Here is an 18,659-nt window from a genome sequence, read left to right as displayed (position 1 = left end):
AGAATAAGATGCTAGGGGAATAACTGTAGCCCAGTCCGAGCAACAAATTAGGCTCACACAGACCCAGAGCAAAGACATACTTAACAATTACATTGGCTACCGTCCAGATACACACGCTTGCGTTTCAACGGTGGGGACATCGGTCCGAGTAGAGGAACTAGACTAGCTTTAAAGTTCGGTTCTGATGGGGGAACAGCCTCAGGGTATCAGAAAGTTGGCCGCTCGAGGTATAAAGGACGAAATTAGTAGGTCACTTTATGCAATTTAGGCTACCATCTTAGGCTATTTATTTTATTACCCTAAAACATAAAGGCCATCGTTTCTGCTACCCACTATAGCAGGCAGTTGCACAAGGAGATATTCAATGGCTCATCAAGGTCAACCTTATTACCACCGCAACGAGGAAGAAGATAGCGAAGTCAACGAACTTTACAATCAAGTATCTCGAGTATTGCTTTTCATGGTGGGCGTAAAAAACAAATCATGACTCCAAGAAAAGGTCACTCGCAGGGACTATTTGTAGTTCCAAGAACCGATATCCTCTCAGCGTCCTTCTCATACGATTGTGTCTCAAGGCCTTATCCCAACACATTAGATGATAATATCTGAAGTAAATGTCAAGCCATCAGTAATCAAAGGGGATCAAGGCAATACCTTAGATTCCCTCTGGAAAAATACTAACATATGTCTGGACACAGAGCAAGGAAATCCTGGACGGTTCAACGAAGAACTTGTGTGAGCAGCCTAACAATGCGGGGGTTGAAACTTAATCTGAATGGCAAAATAAACATTTCAGCGGGCTAGATAGAGTAGCGGGTGATGTTGATCAACTCTTGGCCTGGTATTCCACTACTAGACTATCCCATAGACTATGGGGCGCGGGTTCGGGGAGCCTGTCCTCCAGGGCTGACGAATTGCTGCTGAGAGCATAGGGCATGACATATAGTCAGTTTATAGTTAGTTTACTATCTTGTGTTTAAGCTTCATATAATACGTCCTTCTATGTCATCACAGAGTAACATATTTCACAGCAATGCAATCAGAGGTATCATTAAATATATCTTCATAAAGAGTCTATCATAAACCAAAAATGCCGCCTGCGTCGCCCCACGCTATGCAAACGACTAAACTATGCAACTATCACTATAATACAGGTATAATGTTCATCTTCGTCAATTAATGTGTCTCTTCCTCGTTGGTCTTAATGCCATTATGGGTAAGAACTGGCGCATCACGATCCAGGTCGTACATAGCATCTTCTTGGGCATCGTAATGGCGGAATAGAGCGTAGAAAATGCAGCCGGTCACAGCAGAGGCAATGCCAACACCAACGTAGAGCCACAAGAAGTCGGGATCCTTGGCGCGAGAGACGAGAGCCTCAGCGATAGCAGAACCGAAGGCGTTGGTGAAGAGGTAGATGGACTGGACGAAAGACTTCATGGAAGGAGGAGCCTTGGTGTAGGCGTACTCAAGACCAGTGACGGAGATGAAGATCTCAGAAATACCGATAAAGATGTAGGCGGGAGTCTGGATAGCAATGTGCACGTTGTTGGGGAGGTTCTTGCCGTCGACCATACCGGCGGGGCAGTCCTTGGGAGACTCGTAGCAGGGGCCTGATGAGTAGATGATGTGCTGAACAATGGCAGCGTAAGCGAGACACAGAGCAGCGAACCAGAAACCGATAGTGATTCGGGCAATAGGACGAAGCTCGATTCCAAAGCGTCGCAGAATGGGGTAGAGGACCTTCTCGATAAGAGGCGTGAAGACCAGAATGGAGATAGGATCGAAGTTCTGCATCAGATCGTTGGGAACACCGTGACCGTTCATCTGGCCAGCCTGGGTAACAAAGTTGGTGGAGAACTGTCCGTAGCAAACCCAGAAGATGGGGTAAAAGACGAAGACCTTGCAAGCACGGAGCGCACGCTTGAGCTCATCGACGAAGTGGTCGTTCCAGGGGACAGCCTTGGTCTTGCCGTTGGCCTCGCGCCATGAGGGCTTGGCAGCATCGGTGTTGCGGGCAGCAATCATCATACCAAGGGCCTTGAAGGCATCGGTGATGACGGATCCCTGAGGAGGACGGTTGACAAAGGTTTTGCGGCGGAGGACAAGAGTCAGGATACCAATGTTGAACATGCAGAAACACATCAGGTAGGCAGTCCAGAAACCTTCGTACTTTTCCATAAAGGGGGTGGCAAGCAGAGAAAGGGCACCGACGTTGATGCACCAGTAGAAGATCATGTAAATACGCTGGTAGGTAATGGCAGGGTCGATGACAACTCGCTCTCCGGACTTTTCAGTTCGAATGGCCATTCTGCGTCTTTGGTACTGATCGGCGATGAGAGGTGCAATGTTGGACTTGATACCACCAGTTCCCAAACCGATAACGATGATAGCAACGATATAACCGGGTTTGCTGGCACCGACAGCCATGGCAGCGGGAAGTGCAGTTGTCCATAGAATGATGAGACCAACCCAGTAGAAACCACAGAAGACGAGAATTGTCTTGTACTTTCCGAGGTACTGATCGGCGACGATGGCACCGAGAATAGGTGTCACGTAGCAAAACCACTGGAAGAACAGGTTCAGACCAGTAGCAGCCTGGTTACCCATGCCGAGACCCTTGGGGCCATCGGATCCATCTTTGGCGTAGGAGATGTAGTTTTGGAATAGACCTTGAGCACCGTAATAGGCGAAACGTTCAGTCAATTCGACAACAGCAATAAGGAAAGCTGAAGCAGGAAGGTTCTCTCCCACACGTCGAAGAGTGGCCCTCTCATGGTTGTTGGGCTCCTCGCCATCAGGCGTAGTACCAAACTCTGCATCAGACTTATCAAAAGATTGCTTCTCATTAATCTCAGAAGGAGCAATGAAGCCACCAGTGAGATCAGTCTTCTTTTCGTTTTGTGTACGGTCACCAAGCTCTTCGTGGAGCCTTTAGTATGGGAGTTAGCATGGATCTCGATTAAGCTTGAAAACAGAGTTTATTAACGTACTCGGCGGCCAGATCCTCGTGGTTCTGAGCCATGGTGCAGTGCAGTGCAGGGTGTAGAGTAAAACTTTTTCACTGTTTGTCACTGGAACAAGTGAGAGGTAGAGACAAAGACAAAGGGGAGAAGAGAGATGAGAGAGTAATAAAAATTGCCAGAATCTGGAGATGGTTATAAATGTTCTGTCATGGAAACGTTGGAATGGAGACGTTGACAGTCATTGCTTCGGAGAGGCCATGCCCGTTGCTGTAAAACATCCGACGGAAAGAGGAACCTTTGATCGAAAGACGCCAAACGGCCCGGATATGGAGTCCACCGAAAGATGAGGCTGTGGCCAATCCCGTCCAGAGAAGAATTCGAGAAGTCTTTTGGATGCCGAAGACCCGAGAGTTTCCCTGTCTCGTACGAGCGATGGTGGCACGCCAAGTGGAGAGTTTGTCTTTGGACGCACCCCACAGTTTCGCCTAACAACTGGAGACTTTTGAGATAGTGGCGGGCAGTTAAAAACACGATTTATTTGTATGAGGTGACTCTGTCTCTATCGCGACTTCGCTCTCCGGAGACGGCGAGTCCGCCCCGGATGACTCTTTTGTCCTTTTGAGATCGGATTTGTAACCCAGATATCGTGGATTTTATGCTTATTATCGATCAAAGATGTCAATCGAATCGACATTTCTTCAATCATATCATCAAACATGCTATCTCTATCAATAGAGATCTGCGCTGTAGCTGCATTAGTCCTTACTGGATGTAGCAAAGTGCCAGCCCCTAGACTAATAAGCTGACGGCCAACTTCAAAAAGCCCTGCCGTCGAAAACAGTGATTGTACAATCTGAGGTCTCACTCTTCCCAATCGCGTGGTAACGTAACAGTCGCCAGGTCCGCCACACGTCCGTCCGTGTCCAGTGCTCACTAATCTAAAGACCCTGAACCCACCATAACAAGAATTTCTCCTACGTAAAAGGCGTCCGTGTCTATCTCTACCCGTCCAGGAACCGTTGATATCTTTACTCAAGAGGAAGGTCGTTATTGGGTAATAGCATAGTTCCCCGCAGGTTCTTTTGTAACAAGGTTATCTCTCATACTCCATACGCGAAACGAGACGAGATGGGTATTATCCAAACAGCGACGTTCAAATTGTCATATGACGTGTTACCGTCAAGTGAATGCCCCTGTAAAAGGCAACTGAGTGAATAGAGTTATTATCTCTCATTACAATGCGGTGGTTATCTGCTAGTCAACTTCTCGATACGGAATGATGTTCTCTTCGAGTCAAGTACATCAGGAGGATGCGATTCAAAAGTTCATTTTGTCTGTTCTGATGCTTATCTCCGGTCATTCCCCCAGCCAAGCCGGCAGCAACCGCCTGTTTCCTTGGCGGAATGTCAGCGCCTTTCGCCTCAGATGCTTGATGACGATGATCAATTGACTTTGGTGTTGATGGACTTGTAACGTTTGATCTTGATCAAAACACTTTATCTGAGCCTCCACCATTACTGTAAGCCATGTCTCCCCAGACCCATTCATTCGCCTCCTGTCGACGCACCCCGTGTTTTCATCTCCATGCAAGCAAGCGTTCCCATCTGGGGTAATAATTCAGACAACAATTTCATTCTATGACAAAGAATTCAACATGACGAAACCAATCAAGCCCTTTTACCCGCCTCTCATGCCATGCCGTATTTCCGTTGACGTCGTTGATTCTGGGGAACGTCTAGTGGGAGGCTTCAGCTAGATGGTGGCGTGGGCTAGCAAGGGCTGTTGTCTTTTCTTCCGATTGCAGGTTTCGCCAAAGCCTGAACAGGCCTTGGATACCCACAAATCACTTACCGAGGCGCCGAGGTTCAATTGGGATAGTGCTACAGTGTTATCTAGAGACCTCAGGGTATCAGAAAAATTGGTCGCTGAGAGCATAAGAGACTAAATTAGTGGGCCACTTTATTCTCCTAAGACTATAGCTCTTAGACTATTTATTTTTGTAACCTAAGACTTAGGAGGTCATCTTTTCTGCTACCCACTAGGATGGTGCTGCAGAGTACAGACAGACACAGATTTCATCTTTAGGGTAGATCATCAACAATGGCAAACTTCAAGAATACGATACTACTTTGCCTATGGTAATTGAGTGTCTTGTTAATATAATGTCTAGTCTAGATATTCTTGGTCAATTAATAACTCCTCGCACTCGGGAATTTATGATAGCGACAAGTTTGAGTACCAAGTCATGCATACGAGAGTTTCTGTCCATTATGTGAGCGATACCTTTTAGTCTACAAGACCGGAACTATGACGCAAGTCAAAAAAGACGGGGGCCATCACTGAACCTCAAAAATAATGTACAACCTTTATTACGAACTCAAGAGTCAAACGTTGCATCGTTAACATACAGAAACATTGCACAGCCAGCTACGGCGCGTCTACCCAAAATTAGATGGACCGCGATACACGCGAAGCCTTCCATTCCTCCCTCCCTCGAACGCGTTTAAACCAAATCAAACACGTCCTTCAGCACATTTAACGCCCCAAAAAGCTCGTTATCATGATGTCTGCGCGCCACAACCTGCAAATTTACGGGCGCGCCCTCGAAATCGCCGTCATCCCACAACTTCCTCACCCTTGAACAAGCCTCGCTCAACGGCGCATACCCGTCTTCGTATTCTTCCCCAGACTCAGCCCTAATGGGCGTCGGAATCACCGCCCCTGGGTAATCCACAAGGTTGTACAACGACGTGTACGTCCAATACAAGGCCGTGTCGTGGGCGCACGCTGGTCCAACAAACGACGGGCCGATGATGACATCCACATCTTGATCAATCCAACTTTGCGCAAAGGACAGGCGGAAGTCGTCTCTGAGCTTATGGTGGAGGGTTATTTCCAGCGCTGTCTGCATACCAAACGGTTCAGCGTCTTGGGCAATCCATTCCGTGAGAGGATGAATGGGTTCTCCTGACGAGACGATGCCGTTCTTGGTGAGTTGGGCACCATCTGGCCAGTACAGTCTCCGCACCTGATTCCAGGCTTCTTCAGCACCAAAAACTTTAAAGTCTTTTACCTCAATTAGGTTCGCGTACTTGTTATCGGTCAAGATAGCTTTGGTCCACGACACAGCCCTCTTGACGGGAGGTTGGGGCTCGATGAAGCCATCGTTACTAACGATGCCCACCTTGAGCCGCCGATTGAACAAAGTATCGAGTCCCGTCCAAGGAAGAGGAATCACAGTCGGATCCGAAAGAAATGGCTTTGCCGACAAGGTGCATCTCATGAAGAGATCCATGTCTCTCAACGACCGACACATAGGTCCTGTCGAGAGAGGTACATTCAGTACTGATGAGGGCGGGGCACCTTTGACATAGCCTCTCGTTGGCAACGTATTCGATGTTGTTTTGAACCCATAGATACCGCAAAACGCCGATGGTCCTCGAATACTTCCACCGATATCTGTGCCGATACCAAGCACCGACCCCTTCATGGCGATCAAGGCCGCCTCACCACCCGTCGACCCTCCGGCCGTCAAATAAATATTGAATGGATTCAGGACTCTTCCCCAGTGCGAGTCTGTCTCCAGATGCATGATCGACTGCGGTTGGTTGGTCTTGCAGTAGATCACGGCGCCTTGACTGCGCAAGATCGCTACAATGTCGGCGTCTGCATCATCGTAGGTGATGCTTGCGAAACATCCCTGAGAGGAATACGTTCCTGCCACCTGGATGTGCTCCTTGATGCTAATAGGAATACCATGCAGAGGACCGACAGGCTTTCCATGTTGCTCGAGGTAGGCGTCCAGCTTCTGAGCTTGGGTAATGGCTTCATCCATGTACCACTGGGTTAGGCAGCATGTGAGTTGATGCGCGATGATGGCGCGCTTGCAAAAGGCTTGTGCAACAGCGACAGAGCTGTACTTTCGACTTGCGATTGCGTCAACAAGACCAACGGTATCATGCTCAGTGATCTCGAGCTCTTCCTGGGTCAAAATGCCACATGTTGCGGGTATGATCGATACGTCTTTCGGAGGATTCTGAATGAGCTCTGCCGGGAGATAGAATTCCCGAGGAACCTTTGCTGCGAATGCTTCGAGAAGAGCAGCGCGTTTGACTTCGAACTCGACGGTACCACGAAAGACGGGTGTCACTTGAATGACTGGCAGACCTGGAAGCACGTTGCCCGTGGTCAGCTGTCCAGAATTGACAAGCTCGCAATGTCCCACTGTGATATTTGATGTTGCTTTGCTTGACGAGTATGGTTCAGGCTGGAGAGCAGACGAAGATGTGAGACTCATGATTGCGAGCGTCCTTATAGAGCTGGGAAAATCTCTGACAAGAAGGGAAAGGAACAAGAGTAATGACTAGATGTCCCCGTACACTTGGAGATCATATATGTCTACTAGGTAGCGAATGCCTCGCTCAGTCTTCTTACATGTCGGCTCTGTCGCGTTTAGGGTCAGAGCGATCGCTCCCAATTGCTCCAATTCGACAAACACACACTCAAGCTGTAACCATGCCTGATACCTTTAGATATGTCGCTATCGGCATTGGCTGAAACGAATGACCCATATCGTCAATTGCTCGCTTTTGCATACTCAATATTGGTGGCGTAAACACCAAGACCTCCAACCGGCCTATGACCTCGGCCTGTGTGACCAGACTTATCGCTCGAATATGTCCCGTTATCGAATAAATCCCACGCCAAGTATTGATCAGTCTCAGCCGCATCGGAATCCCCTCTTCTATCAATTGATTATGGCCAATAGCGTGGTTGTTGAACACCTCCTACCTCGAGATGGCTTCAAAGAACAATACTAAGCGGCGTTGCATTGTTCTCGACCAACACAAATTTGGGCCACCACATTCACAATACCCGCGATGAGAACAATACAGTGGCGCGCGCGCAATTTGTTGGTGACTATCCTGACCGTTGCCAATCTGCATCGCCGTCTAGTTATAAACGCGATGCGCGATGAGGGAGGATACATATAAGGTGTTACACAGAGCCTGGCGGACGAAAACAGACACATCAGCCTCAGGACTCATTCCGTTCAGTCATCATATCAATTCAGCTCATTTAAAATGCCAGAGTCAGACTCAATTCCTGGCACGATCCATCTAGTGGACGTCCAGCGCAATCTACGCGTTCGCCATGCAGTTGGTGGTGAGGACGACATCGTCTTGGATCCAGCGCCGTCTGATGATCCCAATGATCCTCTCAACTGGACCCCTCGGCGCAAGCTTCTAGCACTGATATGCCAAAACTTGTAAGTTTGTTCTACCATAGGCGAGGCTTGTAGTGCTGACTGGACTAGATACACTTGGTTCTCTGGCATGTCTGTCGCTACCGTGTACTCTGTACTCGTGCCTCTTGCACAGCAGTCCAAGGTCTCAATTGCAACGCTGAATGAGGGAACAGGATATATGTATCTGCTTTTGGGAGTCGGGCTGTTGTTCTGGCAACCTTTTTCGCTGCGATATGGCAAGCGATTGACGTATCTCATCTCAATTCTCGGAGCCATTGTGAGTTATGACAACACCAAAGCGCAAGGCCGGTGATTGCTAACGTGATTATCAGGGCACCAGTATCTGGAGGTGAATACCATCGAGCGATCGATCTTTCGGACAAGACTGACCATGATTACGCAGTGCATATGTGTCGAGCAACGGAGAATGGATTGCCAAATGCATCATCCAAGGCTTCTTCGTCGCACCCATTGAATCCCTCCCCGAGATGTCTGTAACCGATATCGTATGTATCTACACTCGCTTGCCGACTCTCGGATCTGGCTGACGCTATCAGTACTTCACCCACCAACGTGGCACATATATCGGCATATACGCCCTCGCCCTCGCAGGAAGCAACTACTTCGCGCCTGTCATCAGCGGCTTCATAGCCGAATACCAGGGCTGGCAATGGGTCTTTTACTGGCCCGCCATCTTCCTCTCGGTCGTCTTCGTGTTCCTGTTCCTCTTCATGGAGGAGACCAACTACATTCGCGTCGCGCGCGACATCAACCGCCCCCAAATCGAACCGTCTCGAGCGAGCGATGATAATAGTAGCAAGACCGGCGAGAAAGAGGCGGGGGGTGGGAACCAGGAAGTTAAAGAGGCTGATGAGGCGGCCCAAGAGTATGCCCAGCCCAAGACATTTGTGCAGAAGATGTCTCTTTGGCATCCATCTCCTGGTCAGAGTATGGCACGACACGCTGGACGCTCAATTGAGTACCTTTCGTGGCCTGTCATCTTCTTCGCGGGCTTCTCATACGGCTCGTACCTCATCTGGTTCAATGTGCTCAACGCAACAGCATCCATTGTTCTCTCTGGTCCAGGATACGGCTTCAAGCCGTCCATGGTCGGCCTCAGCTACCTTTCCTGCTGCCTCGGCACCATTATCGCATTCGCTGTCGCAGGACGCATGAGTGACTGGTTGACCGTTAAACTGGCGCGTCGTAACAATGGTATCATGGAAGCTGAGCATCGTCTGTGGCCGCTCGCAATTTGCGTCGTCGGTGTTCCGGCGTCTCTGATCCTTTGGGGCGTTGGAGCGCAGCATGGCGTGCACTGGTTCGGTCTCATCTTTGCCATGTGCGCTTTGTCGACGACGAGTGTCATGGGATTGATCATTAGCATCAACTACTTGATTGATAGCTACTATGATATCAGCGGCGACGCTATCACCACCATTATTCTGGTTCGAAACACGATGTCTTTCGCAATTAGCTATGGGTAAGTCAAAAGTTGACCATGGATTTAACGGCTTGCTAACATTTACTACAGCATTACACCATGGATCACTAACCTCGGATATCAGAATTGCTTCGTTTCTGCTGCATTTATCGCTTTGGCTGCGTGTTCTGCTGTGTTTGTTATCATCAAGTACGGTAAAGCACTGCGTGTTCGTACTGCACCCAGGTACCACAAGTTGGTTGCAGATGACAAGAGGGTCATGGGCGTTGCTTAGACTGAAGAAGCTGGACGTTGCGATATGCTATTGAGTTTCGAAGGGAGAATGGAGGGAGGCAGTACGAGCTTGAAAATTGGCCAATTAGGTTTAAATTGATGTTCGTAAATAGCTTCGTATGGATCGCTCCAAGTTTTTCACACCCGTACCTGTACCCATCCAGTTCCCGCTATGCTTCATACACGATTTAATATCGGTGATCCCCTTAAACAAATGCAGCGGCTGCCAGAACAGCGGCAGCAAGAGCCCCAATGCTGGCCCTGGCCTTGGATCCGACGTTACCAGAATCACCAGTCTCGCTTGCATTGGCTCCATCTGCTGTAGATGTTCCTGAGCCGCTACCGCTACCGCTGCCATTACCACCCTTCCCGCCACTTCCACCTCCACTGCCTCCAGAACCTCCGCTGCCGCCAGATCCAGAGCTTGACTTTATTCCACTGTCGGTACCAGCACGAACGTTGCCAACAGTAAGAGGCGAAGGTTTGTCACCACACGACTGCGTAACTTGCACGTTCGCAGCGCCGGGATTATCCGACGACCGAATGCCGTTACTCTTGATGTCCTGGAACTTGCCATCGGTTGTGTATAGAGGTTCGCTGTAGACGTTTGCGCTGCCGGCTTGGATCTGCAGGGTGCAGTCCGTTTTTGTAGCTCTCTTTCGGAGTTTGGCGCTTCCTTCCCCTACGAGGATGGATGCGACAATATAGATGAGGTCGTCATCGTCAAAGTTATCGCTATCGGTGTCGACGGGGACGGTAAACGTTGCCTGGCCGTTGGCGGGAGCGCTGAGTTTTCTATAGTTCAACGGGTCAGTAAAGGTCTCTATTTGGTTGCATCATGTAGACGTACATAGCAGTCTTTCCGTCGACTTTAATCAGCTCTGCGTTGTCGCCGATAGTCGCGTTCTTGAGATCGACTTCTACTACGGCACCGGTGCTTGTTGGAGCTGCGCTCTCGGTGGCCGTTAGGGTGGCTGTATCCGTCGCATCGTCATCGTCTGTTTCGGTCTCTGTAGCTGTGGCATCTTCGTCGGTAGCAGTAGCTGGAGTCTTTGTTAGGACGCTGATTGGCTACTAATGTTGTTGTCTGTGTTGCGACTTACCGTCTGCAGTTGCTGTTCCCTCGGCCGCCGTTGTAGCCTCCTCGTCGTCATCATCGTCGGTTGCTGTAGCTGTAGGCTGTTCTCCCCCAGAGACTTGGGAAGCATCCCCTGTGGCTACGGGCTCGTCTGCAGTGGGTTCTGGGACAGCTGTAGGCTGCGCAACTGTTTGTGGTGTGTCGTCGTCGTCATTGTCTGATGGACTCGAAGGTTCTGCAGCAGGCGCTGAAGGTTCCGCTGCGGGTTCTGAAGGTTGAGGTTCGGCGATGGCCGAAGGCTCTGGTTGTTGATCTGAGTCTGCCACTGTTTGAGCAAGGCCGTTGGCAGCCAAAAGGCCTATGATGATGCCTGAAGCGAAGCGCATGTCGGGTAATCTATGGGTCTGTTGCTGTAGGTTGGTATGGGATCGACCAAATGCTATTGCAAACAAAACAGATGAGATATTTGTGAAAATAGTTACAACACAAATTCAGATGAAGGAAGTTCTATTATAAACAGACCAAGCATCAGGCTAATAATATAATAAGCTCCCTCCCTCTGGTCTTTGATGTTTATCCCTGTTGAGAATGCAGCTGGCGGCAACTGTCATGGTGGCTCTGGCAGTCTAGACCCTGCAAGTACAGCTAACTGGTACCTAGACCAGCCACTAAAACGCCGGCTTGCGACACTGAGGCTGTGTTTAGCGCAAAGACAGCTGTTGACAAGACCAAAATAGCTTCAGCTGCAGCAGCACGACCTTTTTGAGCATGTGTCCGTTTTCTATACGAGACTGTTGTTGTTGTCAAAGCACAAGCGACATTACCAAGACCTAGAAAGAATCATTTAAATACACGCAAACTTGACAAGATTCTCTTAAGCTTAAAATAAAATACAGATGTGCTTGTCTCGAAAGTTGAAAATGGGTTCAATAGTCGACGCCACAAAATGTCACTGAGCATCAAGCTGAAAGGCTAGCATCAGAACTAACATCTAATCCAGTTACTGAATGCAGTACAAGACACTGGCAATTGCGGCTGAGTAGTCTATGCTCTAAGCCAGCATTCCCATCGGCCTTTCTTCTGCAAATGTGCCTTGCATAATGTGTGGCGCAACAAGACAATTGTATTGACTCTTCTCTATCTCTACCATTCTAACTAACCCTCATACACTCATGCGTACTGCAGTCTATCCTCAGTCCATTCCGGACGGAGATACTTGCTGTCAAACTTGACGTCAAAGCTTGAAGCATGCGCATAGTCAACCTCCCATTCAAACTTGACTTCACCGCCTTCAGCGCTCTGGCTCCAAACAGTGACAGCGATAGTGTTCTCTCCGTCGTAGTTCAAAACGCCAGGTGGGACAGGGAAAGAGACCTGGTTACCGATGTAAGGGTGGAAGCGACCGTACTGATACCCATTAACAAACAGCAGAACACGAACACGGTTGCTGTAGCCCTTCTTGGTAGGCGAAAAGGTCGTGTTGGAAGGAGCTGTGAGCTTGAATGAGATCCCAACATCGAGACCATCGGGAATGTCAAGGTCGACAGTGGTTCTATAGGCACGGACCCCAGCCGAAGGGTTGACGAGGGTTCCTTGCTTGGATGAGTACGACTTCCATTTCTTGTCGGAGAACCCGGGAAGATGAGCACCAATACGCTCCGCGTAGAGACCACCTTCATTAAGAGGACCTCGGACTGGATCAATAACTTCACCCTCGACGCTTCCAGCATGGCCAGCAATCTTCCACTCGGAAAACTTATAACCGTCCTTAGCAGAACCGATGAGAGTCGCGTTGGTAATACCTCGAGGGTCAAGGGCACCTTCACGAAGGTCGTGACCCGAGTTATCCATCAACACAACAAGAACATTCTCTTTCTTGGATACAGTCGCATTCTTGAACGAGAACTCTTGTCCTGAATTTCCGACAGTAGCATTGCCGAGGTAGGATCCAATGTAGTCAGAGTTCAACCAGACAGAATAGCCAAAGGCCAAACCACCTGTAATGTTTAGATACACGCCAGTGGGGGCCTTGTCCGTTACAGAGAACGTGGCCCTGTAGATGTGGTTTCCGTAGTGGACATTGTACTCGTCAACATACAGCACGGGGTTCTTCAAATCAGGAACGAGCACCGCGTTGGTGGTGTTCTTCTTATTGGCCACTACTCAGAGTCAGTGGCACGATAAAAAACGTTCAAACATTAACGAGCACTTACCAACCCATGTTGAGGAAGAAGTCTTGTAATTGGACTTGACCTCTGGCAAACTGTCGGTGTATCTCCACGACTCAAGCTTGGGAAGCTTGACCTTTGAGGGACCCTTGAGCTTAGCAGTATACTTGTGGCCTTCTTTTGATGAGATCTTGACCTTCTCGCCGTTCCACGAAATAGACTTTAGAGACTTAGGAGCGAAGACAGTAATTTCGGTAGACTTGTCGAGATCGCCTTCGATGTTGAGCTGACCATTCTTGATGGTGGCATGACGGACGAGATAAGGACCATGTACCAGAACTACATGAGTCAGTACTTTGTTTTGTTCATGCTCCAGTCTGTTAACGTACCAGTCTTGTTCACAGGTGCAAAAGGATCGTTGTCCAACGTCGGTGCCCAGAACTTGTAAGCAGTCTGACGATCAGCCAAGACAATAGTCGCACCATCCTTCATGTCAAGAGTGAAAAGTCCCTTCTTTTGAGTGTAGTTGACCGTGACGCTCTTCTTACCTGCCTTAACCCTGATACCCTTGAGAGACTTGTCATGCTTGAGCTCGGTATGTCCCTTGAGGATGAACTCTCCATGCTCACCCTCAGGCAACCAGAGGACTATAACCTCCTTCTTATCGATGACAGAGTATGTCAGCACCTCAGAAGTAGTGTAGAGAAGAGTCTTCTCGCCGAAGTGAAAGTCGGTAGGGATGATCTTGGACTGATGACCATTGATCGTGATGTGGTCATTTTGAGGAATGGTCATTTCGCCCTCGGAAGTGTTGACACGGATCTTGAAGATCTCCTTTGTACCTGATGGGGAGTAATCGTGTCGAGCCACGTAAAAGGCTGCATCGTTGTCCTCATGACGAAGTTCAGAAACTAAAACATCGTCATTGGTTGAGAGAGATGTGCTGTTGGTTACTCGGTTGGTCTTTGTGAGGTCATGCGCAACGCGGGTAAACAGAGTCAATGACTTGGTCTCATAGTACTTGTCCCAGATCTCACGGTTCTCAGATATGGGGGAAGAGTAGTCGTAGCTAGTAGCAACCACAGGGCAAGCGAACCAGCCCCAGTTGGTGCCACCGTACATCATGTAAAGTGAGATCGCCGTGGCTTGTTGAGCAACCAAGTCACGGTAGAAGATGTTGGCGAAATCAGGGCCAATGTCACCAGGACAGCCGCCCTCAGGACCACCCCAAGGGTTGTAAGATCCGCCCTGGAACTCAGGCAGAAAATGAGGTTGAGCTGGAGACTGCTTGGAGAAGTACGTGACGTAGTCCTGGATATTGTAAGGGACATATTCGCCGTTCGTTCCTGTGCACTCGTCAAGGTTGCAGCTCCAGCAGGAAGGGTAACTGTCTACACCCGTGACGTCGACGTTGCCAGTTGCATTGGCTTCAAAGTCATTTGACCAAGAAAAGGTGCGCTAAGAATCGCAAGTCAACGATTGATGGGACAATATAAGAATTAAGAGACTCACAGTGTTGGGCGCGTTGTGGAACACGGGCACGTTGATGCCAGCATCCCTTGCAGCGTCTTGCAGAAGTTGCATGTAATTCGCTGTGGGTTCGTTCAAGATTCGCTTGTCATCGTTCTTCCACTGACCACCCAGCTCGTTCTCGATCTAGAGTTATTAGTCTTTGACTTGTAAACCTCAATTCCAACAAGATGTGTAGTTTGTACCTGGAACATGGCGACGTTTCCGCCATTCGTGATTAGGTGCGGCTCAATAATCTTGGAGATCTCAGTCCAGTACTTGGACCAAGCTTTAGTGAATCGAGGATCGTCGTTTCGTAGCCTGCCGTAGTCGCCGGTCGTCACCCAAAGGGGAAATCCTCCCGCATTGGCCTCGGCATTTACGTAGGGACCGGGGCGGATCAAGAGGTAAAGACCGAGCTCTTTTGCCAGCGTCATGATAGACACAAAGTCGTGCGCGCCGTTGTCGAAGTCGAGGGCACCTGGGGAAGCCTCGTGGTAGCCCCAGCTGTTGTAGATGCTGAAGGCATTGAAGCCGGCCGCTTTGATCTTTTCCAGCAAGTCTCGCCAGAGTTCGGGTCTACAGTTGTTAGGGATGGTGATTGGGGCTTGAGCCGGGGTCAAACATACACGGGCAGTCGCCAGTAATGGAACTCTCCAGAAAAGACAAAAATTCGCTCGCCATTGATGAGGTAGCTGTGATCGTCCCTATAGAAATTGATTAGAATTATAAGTAAAGCGTCAATTAAGTCGGTTTACCATTGCACAATGTTAGTCAGTCCATTGTCCTGGATTGGAACATTGGCGTTCTCTTGAGCAATTGAGAACCCTGTCAGGGCCAGTAGCCCGACTGTAGAGAGCGAAAGCAGCTTCATTCTTAGCTCTAAGCCTCTGGAGAACAAAGCGGGCGTACAAGTCTGAAGTCAATTGCAGCATCATAACTGGCTATATACATATTTTTGATCAGCAAGCTCGGTCATCAATAACCCGCGTTGTATGCAAGACATGACATGACATAACTTGCAGCTGCCGAACCTGTCGATCCTGCCCAGGAATTCGGTCATGGTTGACCGGCGATTGAGGGGGATGATCGACTCTACCGAAAGAAAGAAAAAAGAAAAAGAAAATGCATCAATAGGAATTCTGCCGTGACTTCGATATTAGCCGCAGAGTAACATTGGCAGTTGTTGGACAAGGCTTTATTATGCCTGATGACACCTTTACCCCACACTCACCCGCATTTCTATTGACGCGGCTCTGGAGATTTTGGATTGTCATTTTGTTGTGCATCGGTCGTTTTTGCCCTTTTTGTCTTGCGTGCTTTCTACTAGTCATTCATGGTATTCTCAAGGCTGATGTATTTTGCGAGTCCTGACCTAGAATTTAATTCAGCAATTCATTGTCTAATTCTTTATCTAGGGCGGTGACCTTTCCATGCAGCTTTGTCGCCCATGAAATGCATCACATTCTCTTCAAAGCACTAACACGACTTTCCGTAGCTCTGGTAAACCAGCTCAGCTCTCGCATACCATCAAACCCATGCGGTAGTCCAGGCCAAAGATGAAACTCAACTTCAACGTGCTCATTAGCCAATCTGTTGGCGTATTTCATGCTCTCATCTCGGAAGAGGTCCAGAGATCCGATGTCGATATATGTGGATGGAAGACCCTCCAAGGTAGCAGCTCTGGCAGGAACAGCATAAGATAAAGACTGTACATCATCGCCCTCTCGGAGTTTAGAAAGGTAGGCGTCCCATGCAACTTTTGCTCCTGCTGGCCTCATTGCCAAGACTTCAAGATATGGGTCATCAGCTTTGAGGTTATAGCGGTCGTCCAGCATCGGATAAATCAACAGCTGTTTCGCTATTGGAGGACTAAGATGACGATCTCTGGCCATCAAAGCTGCGCCTGCAGCAAGACCACCACCAGCACTGTCGCCATACAACGCGATTCTGGTAGGGTCGACATTGAGTTCTGCAGCAGACTTCCATACGAACTGCATGGCCGCCCAAGCATCTTCAAGTGCTGCCGGAGCAGGATGCTCTGGGGCTAGCCTGTAATCAACAGCAAAGTACGGTAACTTGGAGTCGTTCGCGAAACGCGCGATTTGTGGCGCAAAGGGTGGTACAGTACACGCTACAAAGCCACCTCCATGGAAATAGACGACTGCAGCTGTGGGTTTCTCCGAGGCCAGAGTTTCTTCGCATGCGAAGCGTGTGACTTCAATCTCAGCTCCATCAAAGCTTTTGACCTTGTATACGGTTTCTTTGACTCCAGAAGGGTATGGCGAGTTGGTAACGACATAACGAATGGTATTTTCAATATTAGATCTCAGCTCATGAGCCGTCTTTGGAGGATCAGCTCTTGGTCCCTTGGGGGGCGATCCAATGGCTTTGAAGTATTCAGGGTCATATATGAGGCCAGTCATGATGTTAACTTGATAGAAAGCAGGACCGGTCCCTAGGACACCTGGAGGAAGATGGGAAGATTTTATATCATGCAGCTTACCTGAATATAGGCTATTTATGTAACCCCGCAAGCTTATACAGCAACACCTCGGGATGGGGAATATTTGTTTATAATTATTAGATATGCTCAACATTCAGATAAAAGCATGGTGAGTGCCGGCAACGAATGAGAGCAGAAAGGATCATGATAATAACCCTTGTGCACGGATAGTTTTCCCACTATGTCTAGTTAAACCACGGGAAGTAAAAAGGTATGATCCCGACATATTAATTAAATATCTGACCGAAGTATAAATAAGGTTATTAGATTGGTAGTTTGTGTTTCAAGTCACGCATCTTCATTGAAAGCATCTATCTGTCTGTGGACAATTGAGTTCCTTATAGGGTAGCAGCTGCAGCAAAGTAGTTAGATGAGCCATCAATACTGCAGGGGTGAGAGACATGTCTAGGTGTATTCAATCGATTGGTCAATCCCGATCCATGGATATTTCCTATCAAGAAGCACAAAGGTTTGCCTATCAACGTGGTTGTCATGAACATTGATCAGAGAGTGTCGCCGCTTTAATAATTGAAGCGAGCAAAAGGGCCGGCCTTCATTTGAAGTACCGAAGAACCCCTGCTCCTGTCAGAATGCACAAAACGGCGGTTCTCCACCAAAAGTGTTGGGGGTACGTATGTATGTGTGTAGAGTAACATTGATGTCGGGGGCTAGCGAAACATGAGATGCTCTTGGACGAGTCTGTGAGCAGTGATATATGTATATGTATATGTATATGTATGTATATACAGTTCAGCTGGATAACACTGAAACATATCAACCAGGAATAGATCACAAGACCTCGCTTTGATGTCGTATCACTTTTATAATCTAACGTGCCGCTGTACACTAGCGATATCACGCGCTGTGGAGTTTGTGATAAGTGCTTTTCAGCGTAGTTTGTCCAATCGTTTAACTTAGTACTCTCCACTAACGTCGTAAAGCTGAGAAAATACAAAACCAATATTAAACTCTAAACGATGGTTTAATCTGTTTCAAGCAGGGACGCGCTGGCAGTTGCGAGCTCAGTGCTAACCTGAGAGGGCTAGAAAGTGGGTTGATCATAGAGAGAGCGAGACACCAACAAGGATAGGTTTCAATGCCCAAATGCAGGGAGGGAAGACGTCGGCACATAACTAGAAGAGAGAGAGGTGACCCAAATTCAGAAATTTCAAGACCCATTGGCTTGTTTGTTTCTCTTTGACGACGTTAGATCTGCGAGTAATTGATCCATACCATCCATCCATACATATTGACTCACCTTGAATTCTTTGCAGCAATTAATTCTTTGGCGAAAAGCTTGGCTCTTTTTTTTACTACTATCTATCTAGAATTTATTCTGTCCATCTCTTTTTCTAATTTTCCACTGCTCAATTCATTTGGCTCCCGACAAAGTCAAAAGTCAACCACCAACCACCGGCAAACACCAAAAAGGTCTAGAAGGCGAGAGAGAGCACGAAACAATCGGCT

General features: G+C 48.5%; 5 protein-coding genes across 5 annotated transcripts; 1 reads left to right on the top strand and 4 right to left on the bottom strand.

Annotated features, from left to right (window-relative positions):
- Positions 1 to 1,176: 1,176 nt before the first annotated feature.
- Positions 1,177 to 3,025, bottom strand: FPOAC1_005719 (uncharacterized protein; the record flags this gene model as incomplete). Its single annotated transcript, XM_044850236.1, has 2 exons — positions 1,177 to 2,932; positions 2,994 to 3,025. 2 exons carry the CDS (start codon positions 3,023 to 3,025, stop codon positions 1,177 to 1,179), a joined length of 1,788 nt encoding a protein of 595 aa, XP_044708946.1.
- A 2,444-nt stretch (positions 3,026 to 5,469) lies between these two features.
- FPOAC1_005718 (uncharacterized protein) lies at positions 5,470 to 7,263 on the bottom strand (the record flags this gene model as incomplete). Its single annotated transcript, XM_044850235.1, has 1 exon — positions 5,470 to 7,263. One exon carries the CDS (start codon positions 7,261 to 7,263, stop codon positions 5,470 to 5,472), a length of 1,794 nt encoding a protein of 597 aa, XP_044708945.1.
- Positions 7,264 to 8,050: 787 nt separating this feature from the next.
- FPOAC1_005717 (uncharacterized protein) lies at positions 8,051 to 9,932 on the top strand (the record flags this gene model as incomplete). Its single annotated transcript, XM_044850234.1, has 6 exons — positions 8,051 to 8,235; positions 8,284 to 8,491; positions 8,547 to 8,563; positions 8,618 to 8,720; positions 8,772 to 9,697; positions 9,749 to 9,932. The coding sequence occupies 6 exons, from the start codon at positions 8,051 to 8,053 to the stop codon at positions 9,930 to 9,932; spliced, it is 1,623 nt and encodes a 540-aa protein (XP_044708944.1).
- Positions 9,933 to 10,137: 205 nt separating this feature from the next.
- On the bottom strand, positions 10,138 to 11,395 carry FPOAC1_005716 (uncharacterized protein; the record flags this gene model as incomplete). The annotated part of the gene is made up of 3 exons (XM_044850233.1): positions 10,138 to 10,726; positions 10,782 to 10,974; positions 11,035 to 11,395. 3 exons carry the CDS (start codon positions 11,393 to 11,395, stop codon positions 10,138 to 10,140), a joined length of 1,143 nt encoding a protein of 380 aa, XP_044708943.1.
- Positions 11,396 to 12,179: 784 nt separating this feature from the next.
- On the bottom strand, positions 12,180 to 17,112 carry FPOAC1_005715 (uncharacterized protein; the record flags this gene model as incomplete). The annotated part of the gene is made up of 8 exons (XM_044850232.1): positions 12,180 to 13,168; positions 13,223 to 13,516; positions 13,567 to 14,635; positions 14,690 to 14,833; positions 14,893 to 15,265; positions 15,316 to 15,393; positions 15,445 to 15,535; positions 16,215 to 17,112. 8 exons carry the CDS (start codon positions 17,110 to 17,112, stop codon positions 12,180 to 12,182), a joined length of 3,936 nt encoding a protein of 1,311 aa, XP_044708942.1.
- Between the last annotated feature and the right edge of the window lie 1,547 nt (positions 17,113 to 18,659).

This window comes from Fusarium poae, chromosome 2 (genome assembly GCF_019609905.1).
Source record: "Fusarium poae strain DAOMC 252244 chromosome 2, whole genome shotgun sequence".
Classification (NCBI taxonomy): Eukaryota; Fungi; Ascomycota; class Sordariomycetes; order Hypocreales; family Nectriaceae; genus Fusarium; species Fusarium poae.
The sequence above is the reverse complement of the archived record's forward strand: the minus strand, read 5'-3'. Positions and strand labels throughout refer to the sequence as shown.